The sequence below is a fragment of the Falco naumanni genome, chromosome 2 (assembly GCF_017639655.2).
Source record: "Falco naumanni isolate bFalNau1 chromosome 2, bFalNau1.pat, whole genome shotgun sequence".
In the NCBI taxonomy this organism is placed as follows: Eukaryota; Metazoa; Chordata; class Aves; order Falconiformes; family Falconidae; genus Falco; species Falco naumanni.
In genome coordinates, this window is record NC_054055.1 from 117,378,904 (window position 1) to 117,403,631 (window position 24,728).

Below are 24,728 nucleotides of genomic sequence, written 5' to 3' on the forward strand. Positions count from 1 at the left end.
TTGAAAACAATACAAAGCTCCCTTGACTTCATAAGGACTTCACAGAGGCCCACAAGTCCAAGTTTGAAGACACATTCAGTATTTTAAGTTAAACAAAATCAGGTGTCCAGCTTCCTTTTGATCAGGCAGCAGCTGATACCAAACTGCAACACTCTAAATTCAGTTCCCTTGGACACGTTCACATACACGTATGGTACTAGGAATATTAATTTATCACATATCGCTTATAAAATACTAACAGGCATCAGACAGACTAAATTTTCTTTAGTTTAGCTACGTACATTGGACCCCACGCTCTCCCTTTCTCTGGGAGAACCAGAAGTTCATGCTTTTGCGTACCACTGAGAAAAGCAAATTCCTGAGAAACAGCTTTGGCCAGTTCACTTATGTCTACAGGCATAACGTCACCGCAGGAATTTAGAATGAGATTTATCACATCACTGTTTTCTGCCTTTGAGAGAGTGCACGTAGAATAGACCAGCGATCCACCAGGACGCAATGCTTTAATAGCAGACCTGCAAATAACGAAAAAAAAAAAAATAATCAACGTAAGAAGCAACATACTGGGGGTGGCGGAACATGTGAAGACTTACAAATCTAGCATTACAAATAGGCATAAAGATAAATAACATAATCAAAGTATCTTAACAGTATATAATTGACAGTTCAGGAAACTACCTGCAATGCATTTTTCCCTTCTCATTTACTAATTCATCCTCAGTTAACAGAAGGTATTTTTTATAGAACAGTGACACAAAGAAAGCAGCATCCATTCAGAGCTGCAGTACATACTTCAAACATTCATATGCGCAGCACAACTGTGGAAATGCTACAACTGTGCATACAAAATGGGTTACACCACATCAAAAGTGCTAGTTAGATACTTAGCTAGCTGCTTGCAGAACAAGTATCAGAATGTCCAACTGCAGTAATAGCCCAAACTAACTACTGAGCTGTAATTCTACCAACATTTCTGCAAATCCTGCAGCTTATTTAGCAGGCAAGAGAACTCGGGGGTTTCACTGAGCCACTACTTTTCAATCGGATTTCTTAAGGAAGTGTGATGTATCGGATCACACCGTTTGTTTATGTGCCCTTTACCTGTTGACAAATTTTGACTAAAAGGCAAAATAGTGGCTTAAGATTTCAAGTATCCTGAAAGCTTCGTGACTACTAGTAGACGGACAGAACAGAGGTTCCTTTTCACTTCCCCACTGAAACTGAGTTGAAAGAAACTTTTCATTTTTTTACTTGCCATTAAAACAGACCTGCAAGGCCCTTTTTCAGACAGATAAAATATAACCTGTGAGAGTACAGAAATGAGATATGTCATCCATATTCACCTACTGCAAATTAAGAGTAAGGAGAAAATTCCTACACCTGGCACCACAGAAGAGCATTCTTCAAATCTGGTACCACCACATAACAGAGAGAAGAAGCTACACTAAAGGTTCACTTGCCATTAAAATGCTCTCTTAAGATAATCCCTTTTAATCACACACTTTGGAGCCTTCAAGGACATAACGGCTCAAAGACTGAGTTGTAAGCTAGTATTCAGACAGATCGCTGCTTCTGGAAAACAGATACTACTGCGCTGAAGCAAATAATACACTAAAATACAATTGTTCCCTAAACAAAGCTTCTTTTGTTTAAAACAAAGAGAATCTGCACAAGTGCACGTTGTTACTCAGCTTGTGAGTATCAGAGAGAGCACAAGGTAGACACTCGAGGGACTGCAGGTGTGTCACGGGGAATTCAGCGGCTGCACGAGGGCAGGGCAGATACTGGAAGCATGGATTTGTGGAGCACAATGACACACAGAGTCATGCCGTATGGAAAGGCACTGAATAATCCTAGATTGGTAGATAGTACTGACAATACTGCATTGCCTTCCCCTGCCCCCTAGGAAAAAAAAAAAAAAAAAAATCTATGGGAGAAAAACCCCAAACCCACAACATATCCTCAAACCAGTTGAGGTGTGCATCCCCCATACACTGTTCAATCAGTGAACCTGATTCCGAGCCCAGATAAACAAACACAATGCCACTGAAAGAGCCATTCCTCCAGAGGCAGGCTGAGGACTTGCCAAGGGTGATATCTGAACAAAAACAGTAGAAAAAAGAAAAGAAGAAAATAGAAGGGGAAAAAGGTAAGTCGTTTTAACTGGATTGGGCCTTTTCAGGAAAAGAATCAATAAAGAAAAGCCTAATCACAAGCAGGATCAAAGAAGATCACAGATCAAAGCTATTCTGAAAGTCCTGTCTGAAATAATGAGGAAACACCCGGAAAAATGACTGTTTCAGCCACACATAATACAAGTCCGTTCACCTTCCCAGGTGAAAACTCCTGCATATCATACCCAGCCTGTTTCTCTGGGGAGAGTACACATTATCACGCTCGTTTCTTCTATGAATCTCGGTTACATTAATCAGCAAGCCAAGTACGTATTTTACTGGAATCTATACTACTCCAATTTTAGCGTAGCCCTCTCAACTGATGATGCTCAAAGAAAAATCAGTGCTTAATGCCTTTGTTGTATCAATCTTCAGTAAAAAGGTGGAGAGTGAGCAGATGGCTAGCACATTTAGCCTAAATGAGTGAGCAGTTCAAGTTCAGCCTCTTATAGGTAAAGAGCAGGTTACAGAGTACTTTGATAGTCTGAATACTTTCAGTTTAACTGGGCCTAATGGACCCATTCTAGGATACTTCCAAAATTAGCTAAAGCCATCACGAACCCACAAGCTTCTCTCAGACCTCTTGAGCAGCTTTTGAGAGGCTGTAGAAATGTTTGAGAACGTTTTAGACACAGGTTGATATAGGACAAAATCTACAATGCCACCCTGAGACAGTACAACAGAGCAGGTGCCATCCTAATGTCCCTTCCAGATCTCATTTTCTAAAACTTCATAGAGTTACCAGCACGCATTTGAATTGCCTGCCTCCGGATAGTCATCCTTCTGCACCCCAACCCGTCCTTCTTCCCCCCTGCACCCCAACACGTCCTTCTTCCCCTCGGCACCCCAACACGTCCTTCTTCCCCCCTGCACCCCAACACGTCCTTCTTCCCCTCGGCACCCCAACCCGTCCTTCTTCCCCCCTGCACCCCAACACGTCCTTCTTCCCCCCTGCACCCCAACACGTCCTTCTTCCCCCCTGCACCCCAACACGTCCTTCTTCCCCTCGGCACCCCAACACGTCCTTCTTCCCCCCTGCACCCCAACACGTCCTTCTTCCCCCCTGCACCCCAACACGTCCTTCTTCCCCCCTGCACCCCAATCCGTCCTTCTTCCCCCCTGCACCCCAACCCGTCCTTCTTCCCCCCTGCACCCCAATCCGTCCTTCTTCCCCCCTGCACCCCAATCCGTCCTTCTTCCCCCCTGCACCCCAACCCGTCCTTCTTCCCCTCGGCACCCCAACACGCCCTTCTTCCCCCCTGCACCCCAACACGTCCTTCTTCCCCTCGGCACCCCAACACGCCCTTCTTCCCCCCTGCACCCCAACACGTCCTTCTTCCCCTCGGCACCCCAACACGTCCTTCTTCCCCCCTGCACCCCAATCCGTCCTTCTTCCCCCCTGCACCCCAACACGTCCTTCTTCCCCCCTGCACCCCAATCCGTCCTTCTTCCCCCCTGCACCCCAACACGTCCTTCTTCCCCCCTGCACCCCAATCCGTCCTTCTTCCCCCCTGCACCCCAATCCGTCCTTCTTCCCCCCTGCACCCCAATCCGTCCTTCTTCCCCCCTGCACCCCAACACGTCCTTCTTCCCCTCGGCACCCCAACACGTCCTTCTTCCCCCCTGCACCCCAATCCGTCCTTCTTCCCCCCTGCACCCCAACACGTCCTTCTTCCCCTCGGCACCCCAACACGTCCTTCTTCCCCCCTGCACCCCAATCCGTCCTTCTTCCCCCCTGCACCCCAACACGTCCTTCTTCCCCCCTGCACCCCAATCCGTCCTTCTTCCCCCCTGCACCCCAACACGTCCTTCTTCCCCCCTGCACCCCAATCCGTCCTTCTTCCCCCCTGCACCCCAACACGTCCTTCTTCCCCCCTGCACCCCAATCCGTCCTTCTTCCCCCCTGCACCCCAATCCGTCCTTCTTCCCCCCTGCACCCCAATCCGTCCTTCTTCCCCCCTGCACCCCAACACGTCCTTCTTCCCCCCTGCACCCCAATCCGTCCTTCTTCCCCCCTGCACCCCAACACGTCCTTCTTCCCCCCTGCACCCCAACACGTCCTTCTTCCCCTCTGCACCCCAACACGTCCTTCTTCCCCTCGGCACCCCAACACGTCCTTCTTCCCCCCTGCACCCCAATCCGTCCTTCTTCCCCCCTGCACCCCAACACGTCCTTCTTCCCCCCTGCACCCCAACACGTCCTTCTTCCCCTCTGCACCCCAACACGTCCTTCTTCCCCTCGGCACCCCAACACGTCCTTCTTCCCCCCTGCACCCCAATCCGTCCTTCTTCCCCCCTGCACCCCAACACGTCCTTCTTCCCCCCTGCACCCCAACACGTCCTTCTTCCCCCCTGCACCCCAATCCGTCCTTCTTCCCCCCTGCACCCCAACACGTCCTTCTTCCCCCCTGCACCCCAACACGTCCTTCTTCCCCTCTGCACCCCAACACGTCCTTCTTCCCCTCGGCACCCCAACACGTCCTTCTTCCCCCCTGCACCCCAATCCGTCCTTCTTCCCCCCTGCACCCCAACACGTCCTTCTTCCCCTCTGCACCCCAACACGTCCTTCTTCCCCTCTGCACCCCAACCCGTCCTTCTTCCCCTCTGCACCCCAACCCGTCCTTCTTCCCCTCGGCACCCCAACACGTCCTTCTTCCCCCCTGCACCCCAACACGTCCTTCTTCCCCTCTGCACCCCAACACGTCCTTCTTCCCCCCTGCACCCCAACCCGTCCTTCTTCCCCTCGGCACCCCAACACGTCCTTCTTCCCCTCTGCACCCCAACACGTCCTTCTTCCCCCCGGCACCCCAACACGTCCTTCTTCCCCCCTGCACCCCAACACGTCCTTCTTCCCCTCGGCACCCCAACACGTCCTTCTTCCCCCCTGCACCCCAACCCGTCCTTCTTCCCCTCTGCACCCCAACCCGTCCTTCTTCCCCCCTGCACCCCAACCCGTCCTTCTTCCCCTCTGCACCCCAATCCGTCCTTCTTCCCCCCTGCACCCCAACACGTCCTTCTTCCCCCCTGCACCCCAACACGTCCTTCTTCCCCTCTGCACCCCAACCCGTCCTTCTTCCCCCCTGCACCCCAACCCGTCCTTCTTCCCCTCTGCACCCCAATCCGTCCTTCTTCCCCCCTGCACCCCAACACGTCCTTCTTCCCCCCTGCACCCCAACACGTCCTTCTTCCCCCCTGCACCCCAACACGTCCTTCTTCCCCCCTGCACCCCAGCACGTCCTTCTTCCCCCCTGCACCCCAGCACGTCCTTCTTCCCCCCGGCACCCCAACACGTCCTTCTTCCCCCCTGCACCCCAACACGCAGGCGCTCCGTAGCAGGCTCCAAGAGCACCAGCACTGGACGCGCTGCTCCAGGCTGCCCCGTCTCTCCAGCTCCCTTCCCGGCTCGCAGCTGTCCCGCCGTCCATTTCAAAGGGCAGGGCTGCTCTCTGGCTGGTCCGAGCAACCACAGAGAGCCCAGATACGGGGACAGTAACTATTGTAAAGCAGAACAGGAACGTACAACCTTCTAATCCCTTGTCTCCTTGACCTCACACCAGTTCCGGAAAACATAAAACCATTTTCCGGCCCCGCCCCCAAGAGTTGCTTTCTAGCTTTCACAGTAGAATTCGAAGCGAACAGGGCTGAAGTCTAAATGGGCTCTCATGAAGGTAAGCTGATCTTCACAGTATTATTAGAAATCACCTACTTTACTCCTTGTCGTGGAGCTTCCCCCTCCAGCTACACCATTTCCATGCACACAGGAATGCCCAGCCACGAAAGGACAGCTAGCTGGCTTGAAAATGTGAAAGTGTTTTTGCATAACAATCAGGATGTACCTTTAGCATACCTGATAACTTTACCCACAGCCCCAGATAATGGCAACTGCTTTCCTACCTGTAAGATGGATTCTACGTAAATATTTAAACAAGTGAGAAGGTATTCCTATCATGTAAAAGTGGAAAAGGTAAAAGGCAAAGGGATATAGCAAGAAAGTAAATATAGCTACAGCTTAGAGGATTAACAGCCTAGACACTTGGGAAGTGTCCTTTTCTTACCATATATAAAGCAACAACCATTCAAGAAAACACTTTCAAAGGCACCACGCTCCTGCAACTGTCACTGGGGCAGTGATTCAGAGGAAAGAGCAGCACAGGATTCTTCTGAATGAAATCCCGAAAATCTCACATTAAAAAAAACCCCTAAATCTAAGCCTCCTTAGCTTGGGAATCTTCACCGGCCCATGACCCAAAAAGGTCAGGCTGCCTAGTGCAGTTATCTTTATTCAGAATCCAAGTTATGAATTAAAATATCTAAGGAGGATTACTTTATGCTGCAAGGTTAATCAATGTATCTATCCATCTTGTCAAGTTCAGCAACAGTTGTTTCAGTGGCTGTGTTCAAAGTCAACCAAACGCCATCCTTGATTAAACCGTGCTTGGCTTTTGATAAACCTGCACCGAGCTGCAAAATTCAAAGTGAAGTAGAGCTGGGCTCAAAGTCACAGGGTGATACCATGCTGGGCTAAGCAGATTCACAGAGTTTGGTCCCCCCGTCATCAGCACGACAGAGAATTCATTCAAAAGAGAATTTGTTCAAGTAATTTAAGAAACTAATCTTCCTCTGTAACCAATGGAGGGAAGCAAGCTTATCCAAGGGACGGGTCGGAGCTGTAGTATAACTAACGGACACTTAACAGGACCCCCCACTGCTACTACGACTGCATCAGCTAAGAACTTAAGATTCCTCTTACATTTGGTATCTTGATTATCCTCACACCAAATTCTTAGTGTAAGGTCAGCTCTTAGCTGAAAGAATCTGGTGCCTGTTTATAAGGTACCCTGTAACTTCCAAAAATGGTCTCTAAATCTGGAACGATTAAAAACGAGACTAGGGCAAACGACCCTAAAATATTTTTTCACCTTCCTCTTATTATGATCCATTGTTTAAAAATAAAATACATTACTTAAAGTTAATTAATCTGCAGTTATTCTCTCAGTGGTACAGACAACGTTCCTGTTTATTAAAGAACTACAGCTTCCAGTTTAAATACAGATCCAGTTGTACTTAATTTCCTAATTTTAGATTCAGGTATGTACATTTCCCATAATGAATTTTACATGTTAGAGGCACTAATATTGCAGAGTTTCAAGCTTCATATAAAGAAGCATAAGAGCCAATATTAAAAGCTCAAAAAACTTTTCCTGAAGGGATACTCATGACTTGTTCCCTTTTCCCTACAACCATGTTTGCTTTAGTACTTGCAATCAAGACCCTAAAGCAGCACCATTGTCGGCACCTGATATGTGTAATTCAAGCTTTTCTGTTGCATGCTATCATACTACACCACTGCAGGTGTGAGGTTACTGTTTTAGCGCCGTAAGATAGTCAAGGCATAGCAGAAAAGCCTAAAATCAGTGAAATGCATGACAGTCCATCGCCATGCCCGTTTGATCAGGTATGATGGCCTATATACAAGATCTCCAAGGTTAGTTCTTCCAGGAGATGACACGAAATGGTATGCAAAAGTAGTAATTACATTACAGAACTGCAAGTACTATTGCACATTACAAGACAACGTACATGCTAAATCAAAGAAAAAAATAAAGTCAGCTCTTCTCTGGGGTTCTGCACACAACCGTAGTACGTATCAGCAGATCACAGCTTAGGAGACTTCAGTGACATCAAACAGTCTAAAATTTTGATGATTTGAAAATGTCATCAATAGCTTGGAATTCCAATAGCTGGAAAACTGCAGATAGTGTGAGATTCACTGGCACATCATTCTGTAGAAACTTGTGGGATGCTTCTCCACACTTGCTTTGAACTACTGACATAATCAGTTTATAGCCACTGAATCCACACTTCAATCTTTCCAGCACATTAGTGCAAGACACATCTGTAATCCAAAAAAAAGGGTGGCTGATGTTCGCCCCTTTCAGGAAGAACTCTGAAACAATTCAACACATGCAGACTGCTCCCCTCCTCATTTTAAATTAGGTTTTACATATTGTGCTATGGAAGTCAGATGTACAGAAGATAATTTACAGCAATCTAACACCTCATATTACAAGCGTACTGGATTAGATTTTTTTAAATAAATATATTATTTTAAAGGAGTTTTATTTAGTTTATTTCCCAAGATTAACTTTAAACCTAACAATGGAGACTATGCTAACAATAAATTAGCGAAAATACAGCACTATTATTATTTAATAGCTCAGTGTAAAAAGACCAGTCCAGAGCCACATGACAACTTCTAAAACCAAAACACTCTTACGTGCAAGTAAAATGTTGTTAGCCATAACCCAAAAAGAGGATTTTTCACACTTACAGAAAATTAAACGTGACAGGGTGACATTTTGTTCATTCTAAAAGTCTCGGTGTCTCAAACATCCTTTTAAAAATAGGCAGACAATAAATATATATTTCATACTACAGCTAGCACCTGCATGTCCAACCTACTCCTCCTGTGCTTGGGTTTACGTTGCATGCCATTGGAAGGGTCAGCATTAATTATGTTAATCATTCAACCATTTTCACTATTAAAGCAAAAAGATTACACATATTTTAGGGCAATTTTAAAATAATACAACACTTCAACAGTGCCATCTCTTGGCAATTGGGATGTATTTCTGCTCAATACATGAGATAATGTCTGATCAGAATAAAAACCGTCAACCCTTTCATAACCTATTCAAGAAACAAAGCATCTCAAGATGCATTTGCTTTTATCCTCAATCCTGTTATTTTTATTGACTAAAGATACCACAGGTTTCTTCCTGTTACATGAGTCCAGATACATTGTGGTAATATGGCCTGCACATTAAAAGGTTTTACTTGTATTTATCCAAACCGAGTCAAAATGATAAGGAAATGCCTCCTTGGTCAAAATACCAATTTTCCAATTCTTTGTGATGGGTGGTGACAGAGGTGCACAGGAGACAGAGACACTAGTTGAAGTATTCTCTCCATACCCCAAGCATGTACTCCTTGCGCTCCTGTGGTGGAGACTCTGCAGTTCAGAATAACACAGTAGCAACAGGAGAAACATGAAGTGAACTGCTTTTTTTCAGCACTAGACTGACTGTAAGTAAAAGGGGGCATAACCACCAAAAAATCCACACAACCAAAAAACCACCAACCAAACCCCCCAACCTCCCCCTGTTCTGCTGTAGCCAAAATCTGTCCTGAAAATTCTTATAAATAACATATGGATAGCCAATAATTTTCAATTCTTATACAGCAAAGGTCAAACCTTTGGTTAACATTATTGGGCTTTCTCCTTTGACGCGTGATGACTTCTGAAATACTCACGCTATTAACCGGGGCTGTGAGACATCTTTTGCAACACCAGGACTGCAGCGCCTCTGTCATGGGGACAGATCGGTTTATTTCCTGTTCTCACACTTCAGGGCCACAAGTGCCAATGCAACACCTATGAATCTTGCTGCCACTCTCAATGCTGCAGCTGCCCCGCGTGCTGGCCTGCTGGGTCTTCACACACTCAGCATCATTTTATCAGCAAGGCTGCTTCTAGCTGGCTAGCCTCCAGCAGCCACAGGTAGCCCACTGTGACAAACCTTCAATCGTTCCATCGTTTTAGTCATCCCAGAATTACCTTCGTACCTCATATACTCTCAGAGGTCCACCCCTCTGCCCAACTTAAAACTTATTATTTGCAAAAAGAGAAACATACATAAACCAAGCAGAACCTTCTCAGCTACAGAAGGGAGAACGAAAGACCTTTGAAGCCCACTACAGACTTTGGCACACAGCTTGTGTTGCTCTTCCTTACAGCTTATGAAACACAGGTACACATAGAAAGGACTGGAGGTGGAATTAAAGCAAAAGTTGTGCTCTAATTTAAATCTGTAATCCCCAAACAAATATCTAGCTGCTGGGTAGTTTATTTGTTTATTCGTGCAGTTATTTATTAATTCAATAAACTTGGTTTTGCAACATATTGTAAGGGACTTGACTCACAGGGCACTGCCAAAGGCTTAAGGAACCAGGCAGTACTTAAAATCAGAAACTATTTATTTTAACACCTCTGATGGAAGACAACATCGAGCCACAACAACGGCCACAGCATGCACTCACTGTGAAGAAATTCAAACCAACCACGAGTCTAAAAAACTGAGTAAAATGACTCGTACCTCCACTAACATAACCAACAGCGTTTTGGGGAATGGCACAGCACAAACGTGCCACATTCAAGGACTTGAAACTAGAACAAAACCCCAAGTCCCCCTGTCCAGGGAGCAGCTATATAACCGTTTCACCTGGAGCGGGGGCAAGGATGCACAGAGAGGGACCACGGTTTGCACAGCAAGGCGCCCAGGACAGCATGCCCAGTTTGGAGCCTGGGGCTCCCAGCCTATACAAACTATTTGGCTTTTCTAAGATAGAAAGTCGTTAAAGGAGGAATCATTCACATAACCCACAGAAGATTTGCTGGTGGAACAGTTGCAAATCTAAAAAGTTCCCAGTGGAGTTAAAGGATTAGACAGTTATGAATAACAAGTGTATTAAATGGTCAGCTACAGAGGAGCAAAGGGAAAAATTCCAGGGAAAGAGATGAGTAGTGTGATGAAATAATCCTCAGTAAGATTTCCTCCACTTTTCTACATGCCTTCTTCCCTTGTCCACAGAAAATGGCATGCACTTCTTTCCTCAGCTCCAGTACCGTGGTTCAGAATTCCTTCGTGTCACTCTAAAACGCCCCTGAACACCCAGGGAGCTCCTGTGCAGGAATCCAGCACATGCCGGGACAGAAACCTGTGGCACAAGACAGCTGCCGTGTTTCTGGGGGGACCCTCTTGTGCTTCTCCTCCCCCCCCGCCAACATTCAGCCCTGCCATCCTTTCAATGCTTGACACTAAAATTCAAGCAACTTCTATAACAGTAATTTTTTTAAAATGTTCAAGACACTGGCTCTCCTTGCCTTTGCAATTAACATTAACAGCTGAGATTTTTTTCATCAGTATCAAGTCACAAAGAAAACTGAATCACTTGGCCTGGACAGGACAACTAGCTAATTCCGAGTATCTTTTTACTTCATCATTACATGTCTATGTGCTATAAAGGCTTTTGTCTAAATCAAAGCAGAAATGGTACAGTGGTACCATATACTAAATATATGATGGCATAGTTATAAAAAATTTTTTTTGCCTTCACTCTACAACAAAAAAAAAAACCAAACCCCACAATTAAGAGCTCACGGTTCCTCTTCTAGGTACATGTAGAAAACTACATTTCAGTGAAAATATAAAGGTGACACCGAAAGTGGGAAGAGGAGAATTGGGATCTTTCTAGCAAATTGTAGCATTTACTATACGCTATGTGAAAAAGACTCTTTTTCAACAAATAAATCTATGACTATATATATTCTATAAAACCATGTAACTAATTTTAACATACCAGAGAACACAGAGCAGCTTGTAACTTAAGGTTTGTTACATTTGCGTCCTACCTTTCCAACAGAAGTTTTAATGTTTATTCTAAGTAAGATACATTTCCAAAGGTCTGGACCGGAGAAAATAAAGCAGGTCCTGTGTCATGTAGATTAACCTTTAGAGACTTCGGTTGCCAATTCTACCTGATAACTCGAGGAAAACTGTCAACCTGCCAACTTCCCATGGGTGCAGACCGCTAATCCAGCACACAGCGCGGCTGCACGCGCGGCAGTCTGCTCGGGGACCGAAGCAGCAAGGCAAACAGATCAAAAGCTTTATGAAGCCACTTGCGCAACACCTGGTTACTTAGCTATATCATATTAACTAATGGTTTAAGTACCCTTTAATTCAGAAAAACAGGTTCCAAATATTTGGGTGGAGGTTTTTCTTGTTTTATTTTTCTTTCCAAGTTCATGTGCACAACCCTCCTGCTGCCCAAACTATTCAATGAGAAAGAAAAAAAAAAACCCCAACATAACCTCAAAAGTTCTGGTAACGTTTGCTTCAACAAGATCAGCAATTTCAAATTCCATGTTATAACTGATACTCAAAGCAAAAAAGTTCTTTTTATCTCACTACTGTGCCCCACTTGCATAGGGTTTGTAAAAAGTTATACACATGTTATACAGAACCAGACGTGGTTCCTTAAAAAAATCTTTGTATTTGTAAGATAGGGATTGAAACATTTCGTTAACTAGGAAGAATAAAGGGGTTTTCTGGATTTCTCAAGCCAAGTTTAATGCTCCATCCTGAGTTCTGAAAAAAAACCATACAACTCAAAAGAGATCAACCAGGAAATCAACCGTTTCATATGGCTTGCTTTGCTACCAGTAATCCAAAGCATACTTCAAAGTTCTCATGCACCCCAGATTCCCCCTAATCTCTTAACTTTGTGTGTGCACGTCTTAGGTATTCGAAACAACCTCCCCTGTAGCTAACTACTAGGGGAAAAAAGTGGTGAAAAAAGAAACTCAGCCAATGTGTATCTTTTAAAGCTAGTCTGAACTCCTGTGGACCAGAACTCTATTAACCACCAATTAGAGCTGTTTAATTACTAAGAGATGTTGTGTACAGTCATGTTACAGTAGTCTGAATGCCTTTGCTGTGTTTTTGAAATCGGATCCTGTTGGATTTATTTTCAGCTGAACCCTAACAGAGTTTCTTTCTGCAGCAGCAGCTGGTCTAGGAATAATTACGACATCCATAAGAGTTTAAAAGTAACTATGCACTCAAGCTTAACCCAAAATTTAATTTCTATCTGAGAACTGGCAACACTGGTAAATTCTCTTATGGGAACCACTGTATTTTGTGCTAGCATTCAGTATCAGGAACTGAACATTCCTTCCTTACTTTGCAATTTGTTTTCTGCATGAACACTCCAAATAATAACAAGATTTGCAGCGTGTTCTCGGATTATAGCACTCAGCGGGGATGCTTTGGTTTTAGTATTAACAAACATTACAATCTCAATTTCCTTCAAATCAGTGATGCCCTCACTGCTTACAAAACGTGCTGGTCAGAATTTATGCCCCTTATTTACATTTCAGATTCTATTCAGATTGGCATAGGAAGATCACCGCACCAGTTCAATACTTATTCCAGATCTTCATGTTTTGAAGCCTCTATGTATTTAATAAATCACACTGTGTTGCAAAAAATAATTTTCCTTCCTCTGCTTCCTCTCTGATGTCCAAACCCAGAAAAATAGATTACAAGATTGCAAGTGAAACATTTCCTTAATTAAGAAAGAGGAAAACTCAAATTCTGGGCTGTGTGTCACTTGATAGAAATGAAAATAGAACTCCCCTTTGCATTTTATCTTTCTCATTTTTGTGTTATCCTTATATTTAATACGACTGCTGAACAGCAATAATGCTTGGTCCTCATACTTTTAAGCTTCATCTTAAAATCACACAATATTACATAAACTACTTTCAACAAAATTGCTGGGTTCCAGCTTTATACTTTTTTTTGTTTTACAGATACAGGAGGCAAGGTGAGATACGCCCACGAGCATAAAGTACCAAGTAATCTGCACAGATAAACCTGAGGTAGCTCTGCATGAGCTGACTCACATAAGGTGCAGCACAGCTGGATCAATGTAGGTTCAGCCTTCCTGAATTTAAACTGGAAGTATCAGAGATGGGATTCAAACTCAATATTTTATTTATAATTGTGCACTGTAGCCATAAATCAAAGCCTTGAATAGGGTAGCATTCCACAATTTTAGTTTCACCAAATTCTAATGCACTTGGAGGAACCACCTATAGCCTTTCCTGGTCTCATTTTATCATTTCCTTTTTCCATTTTGACACAGGATCTGAGATGTCTTTAGTATTGGAAATTCATTCTAAAGTGATCAGATAAAAGGCAGAATAAAAATACTGTGGACAGCTATACCATTTACTAAGCATATATCAAATATTTTAACTGATAACGCTTGTAACCTCTAACACTTGAACCTAACCATTTATTTCAGACGATTCAAAATCTTTTAAAAGACGGGGGGAAAAGAAATCCAGTGCACATAACAATAGATTGGTCGATCTACAGAACTACTCCAATCTATGTTGAGCAATGAAACTGAAATTTGCATCCTTCTACTTCAATTTACATTTTTCAAAAGAATTTCTCCTTACAAATCTAGTTCTTACTGCTGTTGCTATAATAAAGTACACTTTCAACAAAAGCAAAGTTCTTGATTTAATAATAATTTAATTAAATCTGATTTGGGCCGACAGGAACCTCTCCTTTCTTTAAAAACAAGGTTCATGCTGTCATCAGTTCTCCACTTCAGGATTACAATCTGGAATGATTTATGCAGATTCTCAAAATTTCTCTGCATGATATATGCTTTCTTTTGGTAGGGGTTCACAAATTGCATTTTATATGTCAAATATTGAAAAGGGAAAACCGAAACAGGTCAGTGTTTTAAATGTGATTGATTTCTTCAAAGGAAATGGGTGACATGATGCATTACTGCAATAAGATACTCATATTTCTGTTATAAATCATTGGCTCCTGCTAGGCCTTTTTCAACTGGAAGTCATGCAAAACTATCTTGAACTGCTGCAATGGGAACTTTCCACAAAAACTTTCTTTCTTTTTTGTAATATGTTATTTTTTCCCTCAATTTGCTTTGACAGATGGACTTGGATGTGACTGTTTCTTTTCAAAAAACACTCAAGTCTAGAAGGTATTATTGGGAAGTCGCTTTATTTTTTGCCCAACAAGAAAAACCGTAGAGTCTGAAACCCTTTCACAAACGCTAGCCTATGGCTGGTATCGTGAAAAAGTGTAATACATAATGACGTCCATTTGGATTATTATTGAAAAATAAACAAACAATCCTCTCTCCCCCACCAAATCCCACAACCTTTTACTTTTTTACCCTATCAATTATAATCAGTAGTCTTTCTGGGCCACAAATAGTCAAACGGGTATTAAATTCAAGCAGCACGTAAGAACGTGCAATAGGCAACTCAATCTCTTCATATGAACAGACCAGAAAGCAAATTCTGAAGCAGCATTAAATAATGACCTAAGTGATGGTAGGTAACCTGTCTTGACTTACAGCTCAGTTATTAAAAAGACTGTAACAAAGAACCGTAAGGGACAATTCTGTGAACAAGCATCACCACCACCACCACAAGGAGTGTGGGGAAGAATGCCCAGCTGGGCAGGTCTACAGACTATTTTCACAGGTAGTAAAAAATACCCCCACACTACTAAAAGTTATGCACATGTTTTTTTGCTCCAGCCGGGGAATATATCTACAGCCATTTTAGCTGTGCCTACAAAAAATATTTTGATATGGTACCAGACTGTGCAGAGTCATGTGAAAATGGACACATACGTGGATAAACAAGTCACGAGGACTGTACCGCAGTAAGGTAGCAGAGCATCTGGGCCTTACTGCTTATGTTACCCCATACAAATTTCCATATTCACATTAACCTAGACCAGCTGTTTCTTCTAAACAGCATTGCAACAACATACTATTCACATTCTTTTCACATGCTGAAACCTGGTTTTGGTTATTAAACATGACAAATCTTGCCCCCATGTAATTTTTCTTAATTATGAAAAGCTCCCTTAATAGCTTTCCTTTGCACTTCTCACCTTAGCAGCTGGAATTGTAAAGATGATAACTTTTTCCTTTGTATTAGCCTAAGTGTAGCTTGCTGAATATCAGAAGAGAATAGCCAACTTCTGTCATTTGAACAAGGAGCATCAACCAGTACCTATACCATAAATAAGAGCAAATAAAGACAATTCACAAGATACTCACTTTCTGAACACTGTGTACAAAAAAAATCTACTCAACTTTTGCTAACACATTTTATTTTCCATGTTCTTTTTCTTTTTTTATTTGATGGTTTTTTTATTTCCACATTCAGAGGCAAAAATGATCTAATTACTCTTTTGAGATGTTTCTATCAGGGGGTGGGGAATAAGAAATTACTGCTCCAAAAGTATTCTCTATCTGAATTGCTCTCACTTGTTCTCCCCCCTCCTAAGTACACATCATGCAAAGAACACAGCTACAAGGTCTTCAGAATTCACTACCAAGGCCGAATGATCTTGGTTCCCCTCGATAGGTCAGATATTTTTGTGGGGGCCAGAAAACAAAAAGAAAATTAAAAAGAGCACAGCATAGGAAGAGAAAGAAGCAGAATGCAGAAATATAATTTTATAATAAGTAATAACATTACCTTGTCATATAATTCAGGCTTAAGATCTCCAATCTGTGTACCGTCCATTTTAGTGATCATTATTAAGTTAATGAAAGGATCTGGGATGAAGGATTCTATTGTCTGTTTCAACCATGTTGACCTCAAATCATCGTTTTCATTACAGTGAAACTGACCTTAGAGAATTAAAGCAAACAAAAAAGAATTAAACACCCTAAAGCCAATATTTCTGGTTTTCCATTTTTTTTTTACAAATATAAGGATTTACACTGATTTCAGAAGTACTACTGTTTTGCCATGACTGCCACAGAGTTTACACCTTACCTGCTTATGTTATTGCACATTTTATAACACTGCTGAATTTTTATACACAAGAGTAAATTTCAACATGCTCCTACCGAACAATCCATAAATATTTAGTAGTAAGTACTTACTGTAGCAATAGACTTCCACAATAAAACCAACTTTAAACGTAGTCCATATCCAAAGACCAGTGCCAAATGCCTTTCTGGGCTCCTATATGAGGTACATGCCCTTTATTAATTAATGAACTGCCTTCAAATAAAACACCAGTTTCGTGTATCCTAAGCCGAGCAGTTCAATCCCTTATTTGAAATTTAAGCTAGAAGTGTTTTAACAAAAGCCTTCTGGTTGCACTTACTTTTAACAATGTAGCCAGAATAATTATCCCTTACCGCTGTTGCTTGTACCCAGACCAGAAAAACAGCGTGGTATTTTTTTCTCTTAGTCCTATCTTCTAATTTAATAAAATTTCTAATTCCGTACCTCCACAGGATGTCCTACACTGTATTTGCCACGCACAATACAGTACATTTTAGCATTTGCTGAGGTATATTAAGAATCAACCTCCTTACATCTTATGTTCTTAGCAACAATTTGGTATCTTCAGAAACAGCCATAAGATGAATGTTTTGTTGGTTTATTTTTTTATTATTCTAAATCTTTTGAAAGAACAATCCATACTTAATTTATCTCACTGGCATCACCTCATTCCTCTAGAAGAGGGAAGGAAAACCAGCTGGAATCAACAGGTGCTAGTGGTTATAGTAATGGTCTCAATCAGTAAGAACATAAGGTGCTGTGAACATTTTGAGACAACTACTACCCAAGCTAACATATAAACTTGGAAACAGCAATCACAGCTTGCTTTTACTCCCTGGCCTGGAAGAACTGAGCGGCTGCTTGCTGTTACCTTCTAAACACTGTGATTATCTTAGTGCCCCTCCACAATATCTAGGTAGATTGAGGCACAGAGCTTATCAAATACTGATACAAACCAATTCCTCATCATAACCTTTTTCCCTCTGCCTAGATCTTGCATATTTAATTTGTTATGCTCTGTTTTACATCAGTAAACTTAAATTTACTTATACTACTGCACAGCACTGGCCAGAGAGGTAGCAGAGGAGAAAAAAAAAAAAAAAAAGGTACAAGTATTGCAAGATTGCAGATTACTGACCTCCACGTACCAACAAATTATGTGATTTTAAGGAACTTCTCAAGAATTAACAATAAGGGAATCAGTGGAGAAAGAAAAACATGTAATGTACTTCACTTTTGTCTGTCAGTCTGTAGTAACCTATACTTTAACTACCATATTTTTCATCTTCTTAAGCGAAAAGATTTCATAAAAATCTTACTAAACAGCATGGAACTACCTGGAATATAAACTGTTCTGGTTTTGCCCCCATTCCAAATCTAGCACAGACAACAGGCACAACTGAAACGGCCCAGGCACAGAGCCAGGGATCAGCTTCTAAGCGCACCTCGCTCCGTTACCTGGACGGGCACACTGCAGGATAGCTACTGATTTACCCCCTGGTGCAGCACAGAGATCCAAAACATCTTCCCCGTCTTTCACTTCTAACGCCAACACTGGCAATAGCGAAGCAGCGTTCAGCAGATAATACTCTTTCAGTTTACCAGCCTGGTGTTTCTGTGCAGGGAATCTCCCAGGGGCTCTCCTGATGTAACACTTAAAGGATGCTGGAAGATAGGGCAAACTTCTTGGAAAGGCAGGATGATATCCCCTCGCAGGCAAGGTGGTCTCCAGTTCAGCGGACTGGCTGAACTTGTTAAGCAGAATGGCGTACTGCCAGCACAATGGGTGTGTGAGTACATCTCTAAATTGAAAAACCAAAAAAGCTATTTAAGAACTTGACAAATAAAATTAGCATTCCACAGCACAGGAAGCCCTTTCTTATGTAAGGATAACAATCTCACCATTGGATGATTCCAGCATAATCAAAAAGGAAATATTTTGATTAGATAAGATTAAGAAAAGTATGCAGGTAAATAATTTTAAGAGAAAATCAAGCCACCATTTTCTCTAATTATTGTACTTAAGGCACTAACTTCTTCCGAAACAAGATGTTCTCTGTTTTCCTAATTCTTTAGCAAAACAACTGCAGAAGTTATAAATGATGAAGGGTGATGCTCTTCCTGACTATAAAGTATTTCCCTGGGGACAAAGACCAACTGAAATATTAGTTGTAAATATTGCAACAAAAAGAATCACATTGGCTTTGCAACAGTTATTCCAGCCAACACCATAATATGCAGGTTTTACAAGTGGTTTTTTTCTAAATTTCCTTGTAAGTTCTGCAAACACTGGGCCAGAAGAAATTAAACTAATAAATATTCCTGGAAGACAGTCAAAAAGAAGTGCTTATATGGTAGGAACAGGCTTGTTTGTTTTTCAGTTAACTTTTTTTAGACCTTTCTTGCATGGATTTCCCCTATTTTCTATTTGAATTCCTCTCAGGACTTTTTCATTTAGTCTCAAAAAATACTACTCGGGAACATTCGTTGCCTAAAAATGAAATACACATTGATTCAACCTAAAAGAGTTTTTGATTTGATTCACTTAAACTAATGCTATATGTCTATGGTTTTTTTTCTTTTTTTTCTTTTCCTTAAAACAACTGAGACACTTATTTTAAAGTACTTTTTACTCCAAAAAGGGCGCTCACGGGAGCGACATGGTTCGTAAGACTGTGATCACATAAGATCCCGTAAGATGCTTTTTCATTCCAAATAACATGGCACTGATGACGGGAGCGCTTGTCATGCCCTTGAAGTCAAAGTCAACTGCTTTTGTTCAAACTCCTGTTGAAAAGTGTATAAGCTAAGCAATGCACTTCTCCAGAAGGGCTCTTCTGCTGGCTTCCCTACGAGCAAGGAAGGGAAGACGTCTGCTCTCGGTACCACAGCCAGTTCTTCAGCGGCTGCGGGATCAACGCCCAAATTCAGTGACAGACTGTTCTGTACATGGCGTTAACATTCAATCTCCTCTAAGGAAAGAAATCAGGGGATATACTTCTAACATCTTTGTCCCAGTTTCTCAAGATACTATAAAGCTGTAGAAAAAAAAAATATCTTCTCTCCAGATACTATAAAGCTGTAGAAAAAACACTAACAGCAGCTGTTAAATATAAAAGGATGCTTTTTGGACCATGTTTTTACAAAACAGTCACAAACACATAAGATGGTAGTCTCCTTGCAGCGCATATGCATACAGAACAGAAACTTCACATGCCAAAAGAAACATCTCAACTAAAAAACCCTAAAAAATTCCAAGTTTTAGGCTTCTGTTATTTCATGCTTTTATGCTAGTTCTAAACTGGAAAAAACCTGAAGCAGTTGATACAGTCTTTTTTTTTTTTTTTTTACAGTTGTTACTGTCGTTACAACAAAGTTACAGTTGACTCTTTCAAAAGTTATTTTATGAAGCACTTGAAAAAATAACAGAACGTTTCCCCCTCTCCCCTCCCTCCCCCATCTCTCCAAAAAAACCGACCTGACCCTGGTCCATGCATCTCCCAGTTCCGTGGTGTACTGCTTCTCAAAATGATCCAGAACAACTTGACAAATCTGCTTTTCAATTCTCCCCTTTGTTTTATTTTCCAGCTTCAGAGAGAAAAGGAAGATAAATGCAGTAAAGACAAACAAATGGAACCCTCCCTTCTTCTCACTAGAATTCTTAAAAGAAGATTTTATCAATTTAAAACAACTTAGTGCTACTAGGATGCTCAAGTATCCAGGTCACACCACAAAGGTGATCAGGATGTAACAGAAATGTCACAGAGGACAAACAAGCTGAGCGAGCACGCTCTCTTCGTCCCTACCTGCAAAAAGGTTATTCAGAACCTGCTGATACTACTCCTTCTCCGTGCCCACTGTGCTCATACCGTGGCTCCTGAGACCCTGGTACACCAGGAGCAAAATGAGCAAGGTGCGATGGCAACCACGCACCGCCACGTTGTACCCACGTAGTTAAATAAAGGGAAGAAATTAATTTAAATCCTTGTGTAATTCTGCTGGAGTTGAGCTGCAAAGCACTGCGATAGCTAATATACTTCAAGAGTAAGGGGGGAAAAAAAATGGTTACACTTTTTTTTTTTTTTTTAATCTATGGAAATCTTGTATTGGATATGGAGAGGAAGAACGTTTGGCTTCGAAGTTGTGCTGCTCAGAAGGAACCCCCGAAGGCAGACGCCCGGCTGTGCGGGGCTCCCCTGCGCAGGACCTGCTGCAGCCCCCCGCACAAACACCGGCGGAAGGCGGCACCCCAAGCTCCGAGTCGCTTCTCCGGTTCCTTCATTTGTTAATTACACACCGCGCGCCTCCGCGTCCCGCCCCCCCCACCCCCCTCCCCCCCGGCGGCAGGCGGCGGGCCCGGCCTCCCCTCCCGGCGGCGCGGGGCCCTCCCGGTACGCGCGTTAACATGACACGCACCCGGCGGTACAGCCGGGGAGGGCCCCGCCGAGCTCCCCTGCAGCTGCGACCCCCCCGGGGCGCCGGGCAGCCACCGCCGGCCCGCAGCCGGGCCTCCCGCTCCCGCTCCCGCCGGCAGGCAAGGCCCGGCGGCAAGGCCCACCCCGGCCCGGTGTGCAGCCCCGAGCCCACCCGCCCCGGGGAGGGCCCCGGCCGCCCCCCGGCTGCGCCTCACCTGGCCCGGGGCGCGGGCGGCCGCCCGGCGCGGCAGGAGCAGGAGCGCGGCCCCGGCGGGGGGCGGCAGCAGCCGGGCCGCCGAGCGCGGGGGGAGCCGCATGGCCGGAGCCGGGGCACCGCGGCGCCCCCTGGCGGCTGACGGGGCAGCTGCGCCCCCCGGGCCCGCCGGCCCTGCCCGGGGGCTGGTTTCTTTGATGGGAGTTACTTTGGGTTGCTTTGTGTTGCTGGAGTTGTTTGGTTGTGGCTTTGGGGTTTTTTTGGTTTGGTTTGGTTTTTCTTCCTTGCCCTCCCCTTTCCTCTTTCCCTGGCCTCCCCTTTCCTCTTTCCATTTCCCTTTTTTCACCTTGGGAGGCTGTACTGTCCTCCAGTCTCCCCTGCCTCCTCCAGGAGACAAACCGGGCTTAGGCAGCAACTGGGCCCTCCGTTTATCACCTTATAAAACGGATGGATCCTCATCCCAGAGCCTGCGCGAGGTGCTGCTGCCACCCATGTCACCACCATCAGGCCTCTGCTAATTAACAGCTCCCACCAGCCCACAGCCCCGGCTGGCCCAGGCTGAGCGCAGGCAGCCGGCTGCTGCTCAGCACCCTAGAGCTAGACCAGCTCTAGCTCACCCTGCTGCTACTGCAACGAAAACAAACGGCTAGAAATGTGACAATTATTCACACAAAAGTCTTAGGTGCATTTCCAGATGAGCTGTTCCTGGGGAACGGCCACCAGAACCACCAAACTGAGTGAGCAGCACTACAACCTGAAGCTGTGCCGAGCTCGGGCAGTCCCTCGTCCCAACAGAAGCGCCGGGACCTGCAACCCCCCCTAGGAGCAAGGGCATCTTGCCCCACCAGCCATCCCTGCCTGCGACCATCGCAACAGCGAAACAGTCACCCCCTCCCCTCCCGCAAAACTGGCGCATCCATCAGCATTTGCCGACACCCCCAGCTGAAGAACAACCCCTGTGGAAGTGGCCAGTTTGCTCAGCAGCAGTTTCGATTAAAGCCTGCCCACGTGGAACCGGCCTCTCAGCCCCAGCCTGGAAAAGGGTGCAAAGGTAAAGGCAGGAGTGCTATCGTTATCAATAAATATTTGAGTTTCAGGCACTGAATAATGAAGCCCGAGAACATTTATGCAAACCCCATGCAGATTACCATTGAACTTGAAAGCTTGTTTGAAAAGTTTCAATCGGGATCCTGACAAAGAGCCAGCAGGCAAAACGGAAGGAAACCAGAAACAGCTTTTTGATAAATGAGTTGTACCAACAGATACAGAACAAAACTGATATAAAAAGTACAATTCCCTGCAGCTGTAATTCTGCCAAGACCAGTAACATACAGGAAAATACAGATAATAATTGAATTTCACTGTTCCACTAAAAAGTGGTACCACTACAGTACACTAAAGATCCAGGCTATATTCCCCTTGTAGATGGTGCTGCCAGCGTTGCTTAATGTGTCCGAAACCAGCGAGATTTGCAACGCAGCAGAAGCAAAGAACGGACTTCAGTAAGGTTTGTTCACTAGCAACACCACCACCACAGACAGGCAGGCTGTAACAAACCAGTACAAACGCCACTGCAGCCTGTACCTCTCCCATGGGCTACTGGAGGGACGGATTGACTCGGGGGGGGGAAATAACATCAGTACGTGTTGAAAGGCAGGCTGCCGTTTCTCTTAACAGTTATCCAAAATTATGTGATTTCTGTCACCAAAGCAACTACGCTTGCCATGGTTAAGTGACCATGCGCACACCCAGATGCCCTGTTACACCACAAGCTGTAGCTCATTTCTGCAGAATCCATTGCTATCCCCACTGTAACCTCAGTCCACAATTCTCTGAAGCTAACAGATTTCCTTGAAACCCACGTTTCCTTATTTCAAACTTGTGTTTTCTAAGCATGTCCTTGCATTCAGGGAAGCAGAGGAAGAGGACACAGTGTATGCTTTATGGCACCGTGATACTTGCAGAGAGGGAGGATGACTAAAATGTCTTAAAATTAGCAAGTCAGTAATCAGAAATACCACCAGCAGCACATCAACATCCTCCAGGCCTAGAGAACAGAAAAGATGGACCACTCATGTGACTTCCACTATTCGGTTTCAGGTGTCTACAGTTTCCTGGAGCAAGCACATATTGAGCCTTCACTATTATTATACAGTAATTTAGAAATACACAAGCAAACAATATTCTGTTTGTTTGTTATGTCAAGACAGACAACAAAATCTTGCCAGGTGTTACGGAGATGAAAGTCATGGACGGCGTGACTTTTAGGATAAAAAAGTAGTAGATTAAAAAGATCACGTAAATTAATGCTATTGGGATGTAGTACTCTTCGTGAAACTTTTTAAAGACTAATTTTCTGTATGGTAAATTTGAGGACATTGCTTTTTGCAGTAGCAAATGCAAACACAGTGGGAAGACTGACCAAGCATCAGTTTGAGGTCTGCAAAACCTATTACCTTCTGATGAAAAGTTTTATGTGTATGTATACATTTCAAAATCCTGAGTCTCCTTCTCTTCAGTCCCTCAGCCTATTACCTAGGTGCTTATCAGTGGATCACGATTTCAGTAGCATGGCTACCTTATCCAGACTCACCTGGCTTTGCTGGTCTTCACAAGTCTAACCCACATAATTTGCTTGAAGTGAGGATTTGATTTCTTGTTACTCGTCCTCTCCAAACTTTTTCCTTTCTCAGCCTTTCCACCATCCCAGCATTAAGAGATTCTGAAGTGATCTGAAATTCATATTCACCGGGGAATACACATAGATTGCTAATCGTTCCATGGTCTGCTTTTTTAAAATGTTCTGGAAAGCACAGATTTTGTTATCATAGAGCAATTGGCAAAGCAATCCTAAGAAAATACAGCTTATGTGAACAGTAAGGGAAGAAATAGGGAAAAAAAAACCCAAACGCCACCACCAAACCCACCCACAAAAACCTTCACAAAACCACCAAACAAGGAAAAGATTCTTCTGTCCTAAGACAAACTTATCTCAAATTACACCTACTATTAAAATATGGTTCCTTGGTCCATTTACAGATGCATCTACTGAAATAATGTGGGGTATGTTCTGTTCAAAATACTATAGTACTTGAAGTTCAATGAATTCCAGAAGCTAGGAAGCTAACAGGCAGTATGGCAAAGTTAGTGGGTGGCACCCTGAAGTTACAGTACTAAGCTTTCAACTAAAACACTGTCTTAGTGGAAAAAGTACCTTTCAAATGTTATTTAAAGGGGAAAAAAAAAAAAAAAAGCCTATGCTGCTTGCTTTGTTGCTGCCCATCAATCTTTTTGAATGTGACATCATTATATCCAAACATAACTGTTCTAAGGAAATACACTGGTTTCTACTGGAGAACAAAATTGTCACGAGACCACTCCTGGCAACCTTATTTTAAACGTCATCTAAAGCAGCCAAACTGAGAAATCCATTTT

General features: G+C 43.6%; 1 protein-coding gene across 3 annotated transcripts; it reads right to left on the reverse strand.

Annotated features, from left to right (window-relative positions):
• Nucleotides 1-247: 247 nt before the first annotated feature.
• On the reverse strand, nt 248-21,399 carry NSUN3 (NOP2/Sun RNA methyltransferase 3). Of its 3 annotated transcripts, none has more exons than XM_040583022.1 (6): nt 21,295-21,399; nt 20,143-20,252; nt 18,123-18,466; nt 16,344-16,498; nt 15,751-15,872; nt 248-515 (listed from the first exon to the last, which is right to left on the reverse strand). In XM_040583022.1, exons 1-6 carry the CDS (start codon nt 21,394-21,396, stop codon nt 254-256), a joined length of 1,095 nt encoding a protein of 364 aa, XP_040438956.1. In that variant the 5' UTR covers nt 21,397-21,399; the 3' UTR covers nt 248-253. The 3 variants fall into 3 exon arrangements, with proteins under 3 accessions (XP_040438956.1, XP_040438958.1, XP_040438959.1); XM_040583024.1 differs by lacking the exon at nt 21,295-21,399 and adding an exon at nt 20,471-20,925 and having other exon boundaries at nt 20,148-20,252; XM_040583025.1 differs by lacking the exon at nt 21,295-21,399 and having other exon boundaries at nt 20,148-20,258.
• Nucleotides 21,400-24,728: the final 3,329 nt, after the last annotated feature.